The sequence below is a fragment of the Ahaetulla prasina genome, chromosome 4, assembly GCF_028640845.1.
Source record: "Ahaetulla prasina isolate Xishuangbanna chromosome 4, ASM2864084v1, whole genome shotgun sequence".
Taxonomy (NCBI): domain Eukaryota; kingdom Metazoa; phylum Chordata; class Lepidosauria; order Squamata; family Colubridae; genus Ahaetulla; species Ahaetulla prasina.
Genome location: NC_080542.1, coordinates 35,959,155 through 35,978,543, shown reverse-complemented (window position 1 = coordinate 35,978,543; position 19,389 = coordinate 35,959,155). Strand labels below are relative to the sequence as shown.

The following is a 19,389-nucleotide window of genomic DNA, read 5'->3' as shown; positions in this document are numbered from 1 at the left end:
AGAGTTTTGTTTTCATGGGCAATGATGGATCTCTTGTCAACCCACTACAGAAAACTAACTATCCAAGTTGCAATCTAGATTCATATCTCTCTGTTCCCAGAGCAAAATGTCTTGTCAACCTTGACACATTAACAAGACTATATTTCATTGTGCCTCTCTTGTCTGAGCGGAACCTTTGTGGGTTGAGGTCAAAAGTCTGCAATACTTTTCAGTTATTAGCTAAGGTTTGCCTCCACAATATCTTCCTGTCTGGGCAGCTCTTCTTCGTGGCTTACCTTTTTACTCTCTTCCATCTCATGTTCAAACATTGCACTGAAAACTGGAGAGCGGGCTGTATGCATGATGGATTGGCATAAGGAAAAATGGAAAAAAAATACCATTTTAAAAATGTGAAACAGATACTCTTTCTTTCTTTCTAGAGAGGAACTAATATATACCATCAGTACTTGCAAATTCAAGTAATGTATAAAATGGACAAGTAAAAAATAAATGGTATGCTCGCAAGAGAATCAAATCAAAATTTCTGCCCAAGGGAACATGCATATACTTTCCCAGCAATTTATTCCCACCTATGCAATGAGACAAAGAGAAACTCTGGAATGCAACTAATTCAATTTTCAGGTTTCCTCAATTCCATTTCTTCTTACTACAATATTAGAGGTCCTTTGCTTTTGTGTTGTTGTGCACTTATCATCACAGAATATAAAGGCTTTGTATGATCTGTACTAAATTAAGAAATAATCAAACACAATAAACATCCATCTGTGGAATTTCAGAAGAATTTAAAATACAGAATTTAAAATAATTATGGCCTGTCCATAAAACTGAAGTGCATGTATGATCACATGGTCAAAATTTAAGTGGTTGGCAGCCTACCTACACTTATGACTATAGGGACACTTCAAGTCCTACCACCTACTTCCCTCCTATCTGTGCCCCTGCAATCCATGCTGCACTCCCATCTGTGCCCCTGCAATCCATAGTCCTGCACTCTGCCACCCTTAGCTGAAATTTGCTGACTTCTTGCCCCTGCTGCTGACCAAGCGTGCCTGGCCTAACCTTTTGTGAAGCAAGTGTTGGACATGTGAACCCTTCGTCTTGGGCTCACCAATAGTAGTTTCTTCACGAGTCCTATTTTTTTCTTCTTTTCAATTATATCAAATTCTCAGGGACTGTTGGACAAGCCCCTGCAGTTTTTTTCGCAAGCTTTTTTACAAGTGGTTTGTCATGACTTCCTATTTAGGATTGAAAGAAAGTGACTGGCCCAAGCTCACCCAGCTGCCTATCTGCCCAAGGTAGGAGTGTAACTCACAGTCTCATTGTTTCTAGCCTGGTGCTTTAGCTAGTATAACGAATTGTAGTCAATACCAACCTGCTAATATGGCTTTGTGAGCTTGAAACTCTTGGCCTGCTACACACAGGGAGCAGTCTGTAAAGCGAGAGTTTTCCCAGAGACCTCCCAACTCATCAGCCAAACGGCATTCAGGTACCTTCACCATGTTCATGGAATTCTGGCCAGAGATATTGACAGAGTCTTGTACTACGCTCACCTGAAGGAAGCATAGAAGACCATGCCCTTTATAAACATACTGGTAATAGCAGTGAAAAATATAGAAGAACTGAACAAAAAACAACAACCTATCAATAAATTCTAGAGTGATGCAGACCTTATTGTAAGAGAACCCAGCATCACAGAGGAAAAAATTGAGCTTTCCTACCCCACTCTCCAAACCACACTGAAATTAAGACAGATTAACAACCTCTTCAAGACAGTATGTGAAATAAATCTACACATTTATACAACTTTGGGAAAAATTCAGAGACAGTGTAGAAAACTTGCTATAATCCCTCTCCGCTTCTCCAACAGAATATCTATCAAGTCTTCTATACCCCACCCCTAAATGGTCACTTAATAAATAGGGGATTGGTTCACATAATGCACTAGGTTAGGCAAAATGGGTTCATGTAATTTATGGTTCAGGGTTGTAGGAAACTACCTATTTATCAATTTGTGTGAAGAAGCCTTTCAATTTAAGCCATAATATAGTCTGTATGAGCAGAGCATATGGAGAATATAGCAATTTCTGCTGCAATCCTGGATTTAGAATGTTGTATGAATCTAAATAGTAAACTATCATGTGTGCAGATAAATGAAAATTCAATTTTATGCCAGTTTGGGCCAAATCTCCCAAATGATTGATCAGATGTGGATGTGCATATCTTAAAATTCTTCTCTATTAGGCAGCAAGTTAATACTATAACAGCAGGCTGTGTTTATCACTAGTCACATGCCTTTCTGAGCTGGTGTACCATCTGATGGTCCCCAAGAAAGAACAAAACCCAGGCTCCAGTAATGGAACACAGATTCACAAATTAAAAGCTAATTCATTTTTTAATATACAGAGGAAAAAATACTATCTCTAATCAAATCAAAAATCCATCTAGTCTGGCAGATTATGTTGCAGAATGCTTGATCTGTAGGAAGAACAAACTCAAATCTAGGGGGGAAAAAACCTGTTTTCTAACTGCCACTTCTCAGCCCAAAGTGCTCAGAACTTATGAAAAGGAAAGTGCCACTGTGACTGTTAGCTGTGAATTTATAACTGAAGAAATCTGAAATCAATCTGCTATATGGTTCTTTTACAAAAGTATACCCAAGTTGCTGCAAGTTATTGAAAAAGGTCCCCCGTTCGCAACCGCAACTAGGACCAGAATTTCTCTAAGTAATGCAATTCTAAAGTGCAAATCACTTGAATGCATTGCTTAGCAAAGGCAATCCCAACAGTCCCTTATTATTTTAATTAAAATGGTTAGGCCAACTTCAAGTCATCTCCATGATTTTAGAACCACATCCACATAGTTTCCTAACAGCAATGTGGAAATGGCTTGTCGTTGTATTCTTCCAGGATACTCTATCATTTCCTTAGACTGGCATTCCCTGAATGAGTCCCCTTCAGTGCAAACCAGATCAGTTTCTGGTGTCAGCCTTTGTTTTTCTTTACTGGTTGAAGTTGGGAAAATGTAATTATTAGAGAACATATTAAAGGAGCGATTTATATTGATTTAGTGTGGCTGCTTAGTCTTCCTTGTGTAAACTAGGAGTGGGACGGTTTGTTAGAGTGCTTTTAGAAGTCAATGAAAAAAATTTGAGTTGGAGAAAAAGTCTTACTCAGTGTAGAACATTCTTCTCCATCTTGATAAAAGTGTAAATATATTACTAAGCTGATATCTAATTCTGAGGCAGGATGATGATGCCCTAGTTACCTTGGAAATTTTGGAAGATGCTATCCCACATATTTGGAAAAGGCTACGATAAATTATTTTATAAATACTTCTGCTTGTTTTAAAGTAAACTTGTGCTTTAAAATACAATGTACTTATTTACTGCATAATTTACTTACATGACATGTGGAAACCTTCACAGAAAATGTATTTTTAAAGTTTTTTTTAATTATATATTTCAATTTCTCAATATTTCAATTTCAATTTCAATATCTCAAAATACTCTGCGAATACCACAGTGGTGTAACTATCTTAAGTGTTTTGATTTTCACATAAATCTAGACAAAATCCAGCACCGAGAGGATGATGATTCCAAATAAAAGTTTATATGTATTCAAGCTTCTATCATCAAAATCCATGGATTTAAAAGCCCGTGATTTTAGTTGGATTGCATCCAGTAGTCTCTGCAGTCATATTGTAGCAGTCCCTACTACTTATTAAACAAAGAGATATATGAGATACAAAAATTCTGATTCCTTCCTCTTTGACATGGTAATCCCATCCCTCTGCATGCACAAGGTATCCAGATGGTAAAACTGAAATGTCATGCAAATACAGACAAAATAGCCTTCCACAATCAGGCAGGAGGTTGAGCCAGTGGACAACCTGTCATATCAGCCACAGAAGTTTAATAAGGTGACAAATCTTTTCCCAGCAAGAAATAGTTTAAAGGAAATAGGGGCATTTATATAGTTCTCACTTCACCAACTCATTGAGTCTTCAGAGCAAGTTAGCAGAGCAGAAAACAAAACTAAAACATATTTCCCCTAAATACTTGAGATCCTCCAGCTGGAAGGAATAAGGCGAGTGTATGGTGTAATACCTACTTACGTGTCCAAAACCACCTTAGCAGCAACGATCAGTCAATGCAAGTTTTTTCTGTCTGTGAATCAAGTCTATATTTCTAAACTGTCAAAAAATGCTTAAGACAAGGGTTTAGCATTTTTACATTTGAACACTGCTCGGAAGCTCTAGCAGATACAAATACAGCAACAGCAAGCTAGTGGATAAGAACTACCACGTCATATCATGTCAGTTTTGTAAGGGATGATTTTGTTACCGATAGATTTCAAAATTCAAATTCCAAATGCTGGTTACAATCTATAAACCCCATAATGTTGTGCCACCTAGGTATTTCAAGAATCAACTTATCTAGAATAATTGAGCTATCCAAATCTTCAGCCACAATGGAGATTTTGAAGTTCCACCCCCAAAAGCATAAATTTATGATAGGAGCTGAGACAACAAAACTAATTTTATAAACACCTTCCCAAATGAAACCATGAAGTTCTACATCTTTCCTTACCTCACAGAAGAGAGTGAGCTTGTCATCTGGAAGGAGCCCATTCGCCTCATCTAGAAGAAAATCTCTTCTAATAAACTTCTTGAATCCCCAGTCTTTGCCTTGCACAAACCGATAGGCTCTCTGGCTCTCTAGCAATATACAAAGAGGTTGGCAATTTTAAAAAATCGAATAAAGAGAAAGAATTAAGACACACCAAACAGAAGTCTTTATTTTCTGCTCTGTTTGGGTATGAGTAAAATACAATACCCAGTACTGGCTATGCATACCCATTGCTTTTGTTTCTTCTCCTTTTGCATTCAAAATAGAGAACTTGAATTTGGCTCGGACTTCACTCTTTGGACAACTGACCAATAACAGGTAGAGCGAAAGATAATCTTTACTTTCTTCATCTAAGCCTTTTGGGTTCACACGCAAACACCTGCAAAAGCAGAAAAATTGCGTTCATTCTCTCTATATAAATGATTCAACTACAGTGAAACAACTTGCTATCTACAGATTTTCTTTTCAAAAATTGTATCATGAATTACAAAGTCTGTTTTATTATGCTTATTACATTTTAGTCTACATTTACTACAGACTATTAAATAAGGAAATTGCTAAGCCGCACTTACAAATGGATAAGTAAAATTCAAAAGTAAATGCAGCACTTTCTTTCCTCAACTGTTTCAAAACCAACTTTATCAATCCAGTCTTTTACTGTCGTATTTTTACAAGTGACAGTTCTGAAAGGTAACATTAGTAAATTCAGCAACAGCTGTAAATGAATATGAAGCTAAAGCAGTGGTGGGATTCAGCCAATTCGCACCAGTTCGGGAGAACCGGTTGTTAACTTTCTGAGCAGTTTGGCAAACTGGTTGTTGGAAGAAATCATTAGAGCAGAGAACCGGTTGTTAAATTACTTGAATCCCACCACTGAGCTAAAGTATAACTTTAAAACAAGCTTTGAGAACCACTAACAATAAATGAATCTTCTGCCGTTTCCTATCTGACATTTAACTGGTCCTTACCATTTCAATTTATCATTAGCTCCTGATGAAAATGTTGAACTTTTGATGACCTCACCCATTTCCTCTCGACAAAAGCTGAAGTTATTGATGGTCCACATGTAGGAAAATTTGACCACTTTAATCTTGAAAAAGAATGGAAAAAAAGGAAAATATTGGTTAGAAATTTACATACATCGTTACATACAAGACAACCAAAAAGAACCCCATTATTTCAGAATGAAGGAAAAATAAATTTAAAACTCCATCATCTTGAAATATCATAAATACCTTTTCAAGAAACTGTAATCTGTTGTTTATCAAAGGCTTTCTACAATATTTCTATTCTTGTCCCTCTCTATCAGAAGTTCGGAGGAAAATTTACAGGGTTATTAGGTTAATATATTTGACCCACACCAATTTATGTGGAAAAGGCAGGAGGAGTATCTCTGCTTTGAGAAAAGATTTGCTGCTACTGAATTCTTTTGCAGTAGCCCTTTTTAATGACCTGTGATTTAGTGACTGTTCAAATTTATGATGGCACTCCCTATAGTTGCAGCCATCATAGAGCCCCCATGGTCGCTTGACTGCAATTCAGGTACCTAGTACCCAGCTTGTAATTATGACAGTCACAGTATCCTGAGGTCACATGATCACCAATTGCAATCTTCATGACCAGCTTCCAACAAGGACTAGTTTGTCCCATCTCTATGGGACATTGATGCCATGTGGGTTTTACCTAATGATAGAAATTGGGACTCATCATAGTCGATGAAGTCAGATGTAGATGCATTTTATGATCACTTGTCTTAACAGAATTCCCAGTCTCTATTATTGTCAGTAAGCAAGGACTACCTGTACTTGCATTCATGAGGAATACAATTTGATGTGTTTCATGTATTTTGATTCCAGAATGCCTGCCTGCCCCTTCACAACCAACTTTATCAATCCAGTCTTTTACTGTCGTATTTTTACAAGTGACAGTTCTGAAAGGTAACATTAGTAAATTCAGCAACAGCTGTAAATGAATATGAAGCTAAAGCAGTGGTGGATTCAGCCAATTCGCACCAGTTCGGGAGAACCGGTTGTTAACTTTCTGAGCAGTTTGGCAAACTGGTTGTTGGAAGAAATCATTAGAGCAGAGAACCGGTTGTTAACTTTCTGAGCAGTTTGGCAAACTGGTTGTTGGAAGAAATCATTAGAGCAGAGAACCGGTTGTTAACTTTCTGAGCAGTTTGGCAAACTGGTTGTTGGAAGAAATCATTAGAGCAGAGAACCGGTTGTTAACTTTCTGAGCAGTTTGGCAAACTGGTTGTTGGAAGAAATCATTAGAGCAGAGAACCGGTTGTTAACTTTCTGAGCAGTTTGGCAAACTGGTTGTTGGAAGAAATCATTAGAGCAGAGAACCGGTTGTTAACTTTCTGAGCAGTTTGGCAAACTGGTTGTTGGAAGAAATCATTAGAGCAGAGAACCGGTTGTTAAATGAATCACTGCAGTTGTTAAATGAATCACTGCAGTTGTTAAATGAATCACTGCAGTTGTTAAATTAGTAACATGGTTGTTAAATTAGTAACATGGTTGTTAAATTAGTAACATGGTTGTTAAATTAGTAACATGGTTGTTAAATTAGTAACATGGTTGTTAAATGAATCACTGCAGTTGTTAAATTAGTAACATGGTTGTTAAATTAGTAACATGGTTGTTAAATGAATCACTGCAGTTGTTAAATTACTTGAATCCCACCACTGAGCTAAAGTATAACTTTAAAACAAGCTTTGAGAACCACTAACAATAAATGAATCTTCTGCGTTTCCTATCTGACATTTAACTGGTCCTTACCATTTCAATTTATCATTAGCTCCTGATGAAAATGTTGAACTTTTGATGACCTCACCCATTTCCTCTCGACAAAAGCTGAAGTTATTGATGGTCCACATGTAGGAAAATTTGACCACTTTAATCTTGAAAAAGAATGGAAAAAAAGGAAAATATTGGTTAGAAATTTACATACATCGTTACATACAAGACAACCAAAAAGAACCCCATTATTTCAGAATGAAGGAAAAATAAATTTAAAACTCCATCATCTTGAAATATCATAAATACCTTTTCAAGAAACTGTAATCTGTTGTTTATCAAAGGCTTTCTACAATATTTCTATTCTTGTCCCTCTCTATCAGAAGTTCGGAGGAAAATTTACAGAGTTATTAGGTTAATATATTTGACCCACACCAATTTATGTGGAAAAGGCAGGAGGAGTATCTCTGCTTTGAGAAAAGATTTGCTGCTACTGAATTCTTTTGCAGTAGCCCTTTTTAATGACCTGTGATTTAGTGACTGTTCAAATTTATGATGGCACTCCCTACAGTTGCAGCCATCATAGAGCCCCCATGGTCGCTTGACTGCAATTCAGGTACCTAGTACCCAGCTTGTAATTATGACAGTCACAGTATCCTGAGGTCACATGATCACCAATTGCAATCTTCATGACCAGCTTCCAACAAGGACTAGTTTGTCCCATTTTATGACCTTTCTTGCCAGTTGTTAAATTAGTAACATGGTTGTTAAATTACTTGAATCCCACCACTGAGCTAAAGTATAACTTTAAAACAAGCTTTGAGAACCACTAACAATAAATGAATCTTCTGCGTTTCCTATCTGACATTTAACTGGTCCTTACCATTTCAATTTATCATTAGCTCCTGATGAAAATGTTGAACTTTTGATGACCTCACCCATTTCCTCTCGACAAAAGCTGAAGTTATTGATGGTCCACATGTAGGAAAATTTGACCACTTTAATCTTGAAAAAGAATGGAAAAAAAGGAAAATATTGGTTAGAAATTTACATACATCGTTACATACAAGACAACCAAAAAGAACCCCATTATTTCAGAATGAAGGAAAAATAAATTTAAAACTCCATCATCTTGAAATATCATAAATACCTTTTCAAGAAACTGTAATCTGTTGTTTATCAAAGGCTTTCTACAATATTTCTATTCTTGTCCCTCTCTATCAGAAGTTCGGAGGAAAATTTACAGGGTTATTAGGTTAATATATTTGACCCACACCAATTTATGTGGAAAAGGCAGGAGGAGTATCTCTGCTTTGAGAAAAGATTTGCTGCTACTGAATTCTTTTGCAGTAGCCCTTTTTAATGACCTGTGATTTAGTGACTGTTCAAATTTATGATGGCACTCCCTATAGTTGCAGCCATCATAGAGCCCCCATGGTCGCTTGACTGCAATTCAGGTACCTAGTACCCAGCTTGTAATTATGACAGTCACAGTATCCTGAGGTCACATGATCACCAATTGCAATCTTCATGACCAGCTTCCATCAAGGACTAGTTTGTCCCATTTTATGACCTTTCTTGCCAGTTGTTAAATTACTTGAATCCCACCACTGAGCTAAAGTATAACTTTAAAACAAGCTTTGAGAACCACTAACAATAAATGAATCTTCTGCGTTTCCTATCTGACATTTAACTGGTCCTTACCATTTCAATTTATCATTAGCTCCTGATGAAAATGTTGAACTTTTGATGACCTCACCCATTTCCTCTCGACAAAAGCTGAAGTTATTGATGGTCCACATGTAGGAAAATTTGACCACTTTAATCTTGAAAAAGAATGGAAAAAAAGGAAAATATTGGTTAGAAATTTACATACATCGTTACATACAAGACAACCAAAAAGAACCCCATTATTTCAGAATGAAGGAAAAATAAATTTAAAACTCCATCATCTTGAAATATCATAAATACCTTTTCAAGAAACTGTAATCTGTTGTTTATCAAAGGCTTTCTACAATATTTCTATTCTTGTCCCTCTCTATCAGAAGTTCGGAGGAAAATTTACAGGGTTATTAGGTTAATATATTTGACCCACACCAATTTATGTGGAAAAGGCAGGAGGAGTATCTCTGCTTTGAAAAGATTTGCTGCTACTGAATTCTTTTGCAGTAGCCCTTTTAATGACCTGTGATTTAGTGACTGTTCAAATTTATGATGGCACTCCTACAGTTGCAGCCATCATAGAGCCCCCATGGTCGCTGACTGCAATTCAGGTACCTAGTACCCAGCTTGTAATTATGACAGTCACAGTATCCTGAGGTCACATGATCACCAATTGCAATCTTCATGACCAGCTTCCAACAAGGACTAGTTTGTCCCATTTTATGACCTTTCTTGCCAGTTGTTAAATGAATCACTGCAGTTGTTAAATTAGTAACATGGTTGTTAAATGAATCACTGCAGTTGTTAAATGAATCACTGCAGTTGTTAAATGATGTTGCTTCCCTATTGTCTTTGCTTATCAGAAGAGCGCAAAAGGTGATCACATGACTCCAGGACACTGCAACTGTCATAAATATGAGTTAGTTGTCAAATGTTTGAATTTTGATGATGTAACTATGAGGATGCTGCAACAGTCATAAGTGTGAAAAATGGTGATAAGGCATTTTTGAGTGGTCATTAACTTTGAATGGTCATTAAATAAACTGTTGTTAGTTGAAGACTACCTTGTATGTATTTTTAATGCTAGGCATAGTAAATACAGTAAATGTCAATGATAAGAGGAATATAAAAAGCAAACCTATCAGACTGGACCTTTCCTGTTTCAATATAAAGTACATTTGTGTAATATATGTTATAAGGCTCTCAAAAAGCTGTTGAAGTACTGTCCCGATGTCTGGAGGCCGTACGGGTCTGGATGGGGAGGAACAGGCTCAAACTTAATCCCTCCAAGACGGAGTGGCTGTGGATGCCGGCACCCCGGTACAGTCAGCTGCAGCTGCGGCTGTCTGTTGGGGGCGAGTCATTGGCCCCAATGGAGAGGGTGCGCAACTTGGGCGTGCTCCTGGATGGGCGGCTGTCTTTCGAAGACCATTTGACAGCCATCTCCAGGAGAGCTTTCTTTCAGGTTCGCCTGATCCGCCAGTTGCGCCCCTTCCTGGACCGGGATGCCCTATGCACAGTCACTCATGCTCTCGTTACCTCTCGTCTGGACTATTGCAATGCTCTCTACATGGGGCTCCCCTTGAAGAGCACCCGGAGACTCCAGCTAGTCCAGAATGCGGCTGCGTGGGTTATTTTTTTTTTTTTTAATCAAAAAGGTTTTATTAGTCAAAAAAGGTTTATACAAATACATATCAGGTATGGTAAATTTTCATTTTTCTTATCTAAAATAAGAATTTTACTCAAATTTTTTAACACATACAACAGCCATATGGCAAGCAGGTGACACGAAGGGTCAAGAATAAACAGAATATGAGAATAAGGAAAATTGGATCTCAGAACTCTAGACAAATACCTGACCTTAGGATCTTCCATGAACTCAAAACCTACTTATTTCGTCTTGCTGGACTCGCTTAAATTTTATATTATTAAATTGATTTATGGGTTTTAAAATTTTTTAGTAAATTTTAGTGGGATTATTTTTTATCTATAAGTAGCCAAATTAAATAGGTTTTTTAAGGGTGTTTTTAGTTTTGTATTGTTGTTTTCTTTCTGTATTTTATTTGTGGCTGTACACTGCCCTGAGTCCTTCGGGAGAAGGGCGGTCTATAAATAAAAATATTATTATTATTATTATTATTATTAAAAGTGTCAAAGATGGGCATAAAATGTTATTAATCTGATCCCCATTTGATTTTGTTGAGTGGATGTCTTTGCTATTCTAAATCTAATATTGTTGGGAAAGCAACAACAAAAATTGGTTTCAGGCTCTGCAAGTCTGTTTTTTTGTGAATTTCCAACAATCTTCATGACCAGCTTCCAACAAGGACTAGTTTGTCCCATCTTTATGGGACATTGATGCCATGTGGGTTTTACCTAATGATAGAAATTGGGACTCATCATAGTCGATGAAGTCAGATGTAGATGCATTTTATGATCACTTGTCTTAACAGAATTCCCAGTCTCTATTATTGTCAGTAAGCAAGGACTACCTGTACTTGCATTCATGAGGAATACAATTTGATGTGTTTCATGTATTTTGATTCCAGAATGCCTGCCTGCCCCTTCACAACCTATTTTTAACCTCTGTGTTAAGCTTGTATTAAGAGGCGTTCTGATTACAATTATTATTAATTATTAATTATTAATTATTATTATTAATATATGCACAAAGAATTACAGCTTAACAATTGCTAACATAACTACAGGTAGTCCTCAACTTATGACAACAATTGAGCCCAAAATTTCTGTTGTTAAGTGAGACAGTTGTTAAGTGAGTTTGTCCCATTTTATGACCTTTCTTGCCAGTTGTTAAATGAATCACTGCAGTTGTTAAATTAGTAACATGGTTGTTAAATGATGTTGCTTCCCTATTGTCTTTGCTTATCAGAAGAGCGCAAAAGGTGATCACATGACTCCAGGACACTGCAACTGTCATAAATATGAGTTAGTTGTCAAATGTTTGAATTTTGATGATGTAACTATGACGATGCTGCAACAGTCATAAGTGTGAAAAATGGTGATAAGGCATTTTTGAGTGGTCATTAACTTTGAATGGTCATTAAATAAACTGTTGTTAGTTGAAGACTACCTTGTATGTATTTTTAATGCTAGGCATAGTAAATACAGTAAATGTCAATGATAAGAGGAATATAAAAAGCAAACCTATCAGATTGGACCTTTCCTGTTTCAATATAAAGTACATTTGTGTAATATATGTTATAAGGCCCTCAAAAAGCTGTCGAAGTACTGTCCCGATGTCTGGAGGCCGTACGGGTCTGGATGGGGAGGAACAGGCTCAAACTTAATCCCTCCAAGACGGAGTGGCTGTGGATGCCGGCACCCCGGTACAGTCAGCTGCAGCCGCGGCTGTCTGTTGGGGGCGAGTCATTGGCCCCAATGGAGAGGGTGCGCAACTTGGGCGTGCTCCTGGATGGGCGGCTGTCTTTCGAAGACCATTTGACAGCCATCTCCAGGAGAGCTTTCTTTCAGGTTCGCCTGATCCGCCAGTTGCGCCCCTTCCTGGACCGGGATGCCCTATGCACAGTCACTCATGCTCTCGTTACCTCTCGTCTGGACTATTGCAATGCTCTCTACATGGGGCTCCCCTTGAAGAGCACCCGGAGACTCCAGCTAGTCCAGAATGCGGCTGCGTGGGTTATTGAGGGAGCCGTTCGGAGCTCCCATGTAACACCTATCCTGCGCAGTCTGCACTGGCTGCCTGTTGTCTTCCGGGTGCGCTTCAAGGTGTTAGTTACTACCTTTAAAGCGCTCCATGGCTTAGGACCGGGATACCTACGGGACCGTCTACTGCCAACGTCTATCACCCAACGACCGGTGCGCTCTCACAGAGAGGGGCTCCTCAGGGTGCCGTCAGCCAAGCAATGTCGGCTGGCGGCCCCCAGGGGGAGGGCCTTCTCTATGGGGGCTCCTACCCTATGGAACGAGCTTCCCCCTGGACTCAGACAAATACCTGACCTTAGGATCTTCCACCGCGAACTCAAAACCTACTTATTTCGTCTTGCTGGACTCGCTTAAATTTTATATTATTAAATTGATTTATGGGTTTTAAATTTTTTTAGTAAATTTTAGTGGGATTATTTTTTATCTATAAGTAGCCAAATTAAATAGGTTTTTTAAGGGTGTTTTTAGTTTTGTATTGTTGTTTTCTTTCTGTATTTTATTTGTGGCTGTACACTGCCCTGAGTCCTTCGGGAGAAGGGCGGTCTATAAATAAAAATATTATTATTATTATTATTATTATTAAAAGTGTCAAAGATGGGCATAAAATGTTATTAATCTGATCCCCATTTGATTTTGTTGAGTGGATGTCTTTGCTATTCTAAATCTAATATTGTTGGGAAAGCAACAACAAAAATTGGTTTCAGGCTCTGCAAGTCTGTTTTTTTGTGAATTTCCAACAATCTTCATGGCATTATATATGCCAGAGATTCTTTGAATTAGGAGCATCACCAAAACCTAACATAGCTTCTAGATCAGCGGTCACCAACCGATGGTCCGCAGACCACTGGTGGTCTGCAAGAAAATGTTAGTGGTCCGTGGCGCACCTGGGTGGAGGAGCTGCTATGGGATAAGCAATGGCCAGTTCTGTGACTAGAGCTCTGGAAGATGGGACTGGCCAGGCAGCTCATGGTAGGGCTGTAAATCTCCACTGTTAAGGGAGGTTCAGGCAATTTGTAACTTTGCAGCAGAGCCCTTGACGGCTGGAATGAGGTAATGGTGCGGGGGGGGGGGGGAATGGCGGTGCAGGCAGGCCGAAGCAACAGGTGACGGGAACCCCAGACTATTTCTTCCCCCTGCTATAGTTTCCTGTCGGCTGAATCCACCAGTATCTGTCTCTGCCCCTCGCCCTCCCTTCCCAGTCACTCCTCGCCTGGCAAGGGAAGGGGAGGGGGAGAATGGAGATTCGCTCCATATTCCAGAGCAGGAGCTGGCTCTCGCGGCTGTTTCTTCCGGCCCTTGTTGATGCTCCTGCACCTCGGTCTCTCAAGGAGATACTTGACTTCCTCTCAGCCCCAAGACACTGGCTGGCCCATGAGAAAGAGTGGGAGAGAGAGAGATAAAGAGGGGGGAAGAGAAAGGGAGAAAGACAGAAAGAGGAGGAGAAAGAAAGAGATGACAGAATGAGTGGGAGAGAGAGAAAGAGAGGGGGGAGAGAGAGAGAAAGAGAGAGAGCGAAAGAAAGGGGGGAGAGAGAAAGAGAGTTGACAGAATGGGTGGGAGAGAGAGAGAGAAAGAGAGAGAGAGAAAGAGAGAGAGAAAGAGATGACAAAATGAGTGGAAGAGAGAGAAAGAAAGGAAAAGAGAGAAAGAGAGGGGAGAAAGAGAGAGAAAGAGAGGGGAGAGGGGAGAGAGAGAAAGAGAGAAAGAGGGGAGAGAGAGAAGAGATGACAGAATGAGTGGAGAGAGAGAAAGAGAGGGGAGAGAGAGAGAGCGAAAGAAAGGGGAGAGAGAAGAGAGTTGACAGAATGGGTGGGAGAGAGAAAGAGAGAGAGAGAGAGAGAGAGAGAGAGAGAAAGAGATGACAAAATGAGTGGAAGAGAGAGAAAGAAAGGAAAAGAGAGAAAGAGAGGGGAGAAATAGAGAGAGAGGGGAGAGGGGAGAGAGAGAGAGAGAAAGAGGGGAGAGAGAAGAGATGACAAAATGAGGAAGAGAGAGAAAGAAAGGTAAAGAGAGAGAGAGAAGAGAGGGGAGAGAGGGGAGAAAGAGGGGAGAGAGGGGAGAGAGAAAGAGAGGGGAGAGAGAGGGGAGAAAGAGAGGGAAAGAGGGGGAGAAAGAGAGGGAAAGAGAGAGAGGGAGAGAAAAAGAAAGAAAGAGGGGAGAGAGAAAGAAGAGATGACAGAATGAGAAAGAGAGAGGGGGCAGAGAGAATGAGAGAATGAGCAAGAGAGATGGGGAGGGGGGGAGAAAGAGAGAGGAGGGACAGTGCCTGAAGGACCCCATCCCGTCACTGGGAGTCCAGGCGCTTCAGCAAGCCATGCACTGGATTCATATTAGTGGTCCCTGGGATTTAAAATTATGGACTTTGTGGTCTCTGAGGTCCAAAAAGTTGGGGACCCCTGTTCTAGATGACGACAATGGTTACCATCTATCCCTGAGAAGTCTGGCAAGAACAATATATGAACTTGGGAGTTCCACACTTTCCAATTACAGTTATTGTACAAATTACAATTATGTACAAATATTTCAATTTATCAAGTTATTTTGAAATTATGTCACTCCGTAAAACACTTGCTTGAATCCAATTCAAAGAGAGGAAAATAAATGCCAACTGATCTAAAGTCTAAAATTGATATTCCAAAGTGCAGGCATACTTGAGTGTAACACCAGCTCTCTGCAACAGGTCCGCTTGACATCTCTGCCGGAGGAGGAGGACTCGGTACCCTTGACATCGCCAGCTTGGAGAGCAGATAGGATTTCACAGGTTAAAGAAATACGGGTATGTAATCTTCACCCTGATTGCACAGGAGTGGGAGGGAGAGAGAAAGAGTTTAAATATGTAGCAATTTCTGTTTATTTCTATTTACACAGCAAGATACCAAACTTAGTTTATGATGTTTCAATTAAGCAATATCTAATCACCTCCTTCTTGCTGTGTTTTTGTATGAAATGTACAGTTTATTCTATATATGTCTCGCCAAATTGTTACACTTAATGAAATATCATCAAAATCTGGTTGGCTGTTCCCCAGGCTTGGGAACATTTTGGAATTTCCAAGTCCGTAAGATTTTCCTCTAACTTATTTCTATGCCATATTTACAATCCTCATTTAAAGAAAAAACAGAGTTTTTGTCCAAATAATACCATTAGAACCGAGGGCCAGGAAGTCAACTGCTAATTGCCAAAACTGAGAGACTATTTAAAGGAAGTGTCACTCTCACATGAGAATGATGGATATAGTAAAATGAATGTGGAATTGGTAGTGACCAAGGATGGAGTACTTTGTCGACCCTTGGTCACACCCATATCTTTCTCAATTCTTCACAAATGATAGTGATTTTTCCCCTTCAGCTATCAATTTCCTTATCCTTCCATTATCAAATTCCCAACTCTCCTTTACCACATTCAGAATTATCTTCCTTTGTTGCAGGTACTTCCACATGATGCAAATCCATGACAAGAGGGAAAACTTTGCAGTATTTACTCTGACACATAGAGGTCAGAGTGGCTTGGTCTTAAAAATGAGGTGATAAGAGATTAAGCAAGATTGTACAATGTAATTCATTAACTAAACATAGAACACAGAATAATTGGAGGTCTTCCAGTCCAACCCCTGCTCTAGCAGGAGACCCTGCTCCAGTGATGAAGCACCCACAACTTCCAGACGTAAGCAATTTTACTGATTAATTGTTCTCATTGTCAGAAAATTTCTCTTTAGTTTTAGGTTGGATCTCTCTTTAATGCTCTTCTATCCAGTTACTTCTTGTCTTGCCCTCAGGTGCGTTGAGGAATAGGTTAGCCCCCTCTTCCCTGTAACAGGCTCTCAAATATTGGAAGACTGCTATCATATCAATTCTAGTTTTTGTCTTCGTTAGACTGGCTATACCTAATTCCCTCAATCGTTCATCATATCATCCCTTATCATCTTTGTTACTCATCTCTGTATTCTTTTCTAGGGTCCCAATCTTTTTTAAAGAAGAAAATAATTTGAAAAGAAAAAAATAATATGAATAAAATGAGTTTGGGAGCACATAAATGTTGAGTAGAAAGCTATCCTTCCTATGGATATATGACAGCATACAGTAACTTTATTATGTTCCTATTTTTTCAATGTAGGTTGGTATATCCTATGATCAAGCATTCATCAGAAAGACTTTTGACATCAGTAGCAGCTTAATAATGTTCAATATATACTGAAAACAAAATGAAGTTGACTTGAGCATATGGGATATAATCCTATAGTATTACAATGATCACTGAAACTTTGGCTCACACCCTAGTTTACACTGGTTATCACAGTTAGAGACATTCAGAAATAACTGTTTGTTGAACTTTCTTGCATGCCAACGCCCCCCCCCCCAAAAAAATCAATGTTACGTGAAAAAACCTAAAATTGTTACCATTATCATATTATTCAATATTAACATAATCCATAGCTAAACAAAATGAAATAATTTGGTTTCGTAAATCAGAGCCGGGTGACATTTGAGTTCAATAACCTCACTGCTACTGTTGCCAAAAAGGCCAATGTAGTCCTAGGCTGCATTAACAGAGGGAAAGTTTCACAATCACGTGAAGTAATATTACCACTTTACATTGCACTGGTGAGACCACATTTAGAATACTGTATTTTTTAAAAAACCTGAATATTATCTACTATCCTCTCAGGTGATATTACCATATCATTTCCAGGTAAGGTTCTTGCCTCAAATGTCATCCAGCTCTGATGTACGAAACCAAATTATTTAATTCAGCCATGGATTATATCAATATTAAATAATATGGTAATGGTAACAATTTTAGTTTTACTTCGTCATGTAACATCTAGCACACAAAACACTTCCAGTTATTGCTGAATACTTCTGACAAATATAACTATTGTGAGCTAGTATGTGGACAAAGTTTTTTTTTTAAGGTTTCAAGAATTTATGGGGACCAAGAGGAGTAAATATAGTAGTTGCATAAAACCAACTAGAGGCAGTAACCCACTTTTAAAAAGTGGAATTTTACATCTCAGTAAAGCATAACCCATTGTCTTAAGTTCAATAGGAAATTTTAAAGAGATCCTGAGATAATAATTTTTAAAAAAGGAATGGAACCACATCAGAGTATGGGTGGCCACCACTTTTATAAAGGAACCTTATGCAAACCTCTTTCCATCCACCCGAAGTGGCAGCACATTTTATAGCTGTGTAAATTGAACCAATGTGAAATGAGTCCTCTTTGGTTGAAGATTGATTTTAATAGGCTAATTTAGGAGCTTTGCCAGTTCCTACTGCATCTATAGTATACCCATGTGTACCATCAACCATATTTGTGAGAACTCACAGAATAGTACAGAAAAAAAAGTAGGCAAAGGGAAAACGCTGAATTCCACTGGCGGATGAGAGAGTAGACAGTCAGATACCTAAATGGACTAAATAGAAATACAATTATTCTGAGAGGAAAAGTTAATGCAGCACTGCAAGTAATAAAGGAAAAAGTTATTTAAACTATCCGCAATCATTCTTCAACATTTTCTAACTTTGCAACATACATTTCTAATGGCTTGGCTCTACGGAAAAGAAAAAAAAACTTACAGTAGAAGGTGACCACAGGGCTATTACGGTAGCTTAGCAGTACCCGATATCTATTCCAGTTAGAAGGCGAAAAAGTGTGGCTGTATTCATGCATTTTAGATATGAGCCCGGCCACCCCCCTCCCCATTCGCATACTTTTGAAAAGTCTACACAGACAAAAAAAAATGTTTACTGCCTTGTACAGCATCTGGTAAGATATACATATCCACCAGCCCCGTATAACTCTAAAAAAAAATATCAAGAATACTACCACTAACATCAGAAGTGTGAGAGTTAAGCTAAGAAAAACAGATGTTACCACAGAATTGTGCTTCAAAATGGGGGAGGAAAGAGAAGAGAAATAAATATTGCCTTTGGAAAGCAAGCTTTAACATTTCTGCCCCCTCGAAATGCGGAAGGGGGAGAGGAAAGGGAATTCTTCTAACCTTTTCCAATATAATTTTAACACTTTCTATTTTGCACAACTCACATAAAACTCATCTTTTCTAAATAGTAAAAATATCCTAAGCACTTTAAATAATAGACATACAGCTATATGTCGTTTATCTCTCCTTCAAAGTTTCATTATCAAAAAGGCTGGCCACACAAACAGTCAACATTTGCACAATTTTCAAGACATAAAAAAGCAGACAATGCAACAATTCAGAATATTTAGGATTAGCTTCACACAACTTAATTTTAAGTCTTAAAGTCAATCCCCATTAATTCTCTACACTAATAGAAGGTATAACTATACGAACCTTAGTCACGTGCTACTTTTCCAACAAGTCTTCTAGTTCTGATCCGCAGCGATCTTGCATCTAACTCCCATGTGAGCAGCAGATTCACTTTCCCTCATTTATGCCTTCACCAGCCTATCATTTCAGAGGTCAGTGAAAGAGTACCACCCCCTTTCCTTATGTCTGTGCCTCTCTCCCCGCCTATTCAAGGACAGGAATTATTAGTATCTAAGTTTGCTATCTCCAGGTGTTTATAATGACCTTGGGAGTCAGTCTCTCATGCCCATTCAGTATGATTTAATTTCTACATCCATATACGGAGAGGCTACAGCAAGGATGAATAACCTGTGTTTTTCCAATTATTGCTGAACTCCCAGAAG

The 19,389-nt window shown here is 38.6% G+C and overlaps 1 protein-coding gene across 2 annotated transcripts in view; it reads right to left on the bottom strand.

The window, feature by feature from the left end:
• Positions 1–19,389, bottom strand: part of SPOP (speckle type BTB/POZ protein) — a 103,774-nt gene that overhangs the window by 26,021 nt on the left and 58,364 nt on the right. Inside the window, exons 3-8 of one of the 2 annotated variants that reach the window (XM_058180270.1) lie at positions 15,366–15,506; positions 9,073–9,194; positions 4,855–5,006; positions 4,589–4,716; positions 1,373–1,550; positions 276–331 (exon numbers count right to left, since the gene is read on the bottom strand). In XM_058180270.1, coding sequence (XP_058036253.1) covers positions 276–331; positions 1,373–1,550; positions 4,589–4,716; positions 4,855–5,006; positions 9,073–9,194; positions 15,366–15,443 — 714 coding nt within the window. In that variant the 5' untranslated portion in view covers positions 15,444–15,506. Of the gene's footprint in view, positions 1–275; positions 332–1,372; positions 1,551–4,588; positions 4,717–4,854; positions 5,007–5,595; positions 5,712–9,072; positions 9,195–15,365; positions 15,507–19,389 lie in introns of those variants that run through there. The other variant, XM_058180269.1, reaches the window with a different exon arrangement.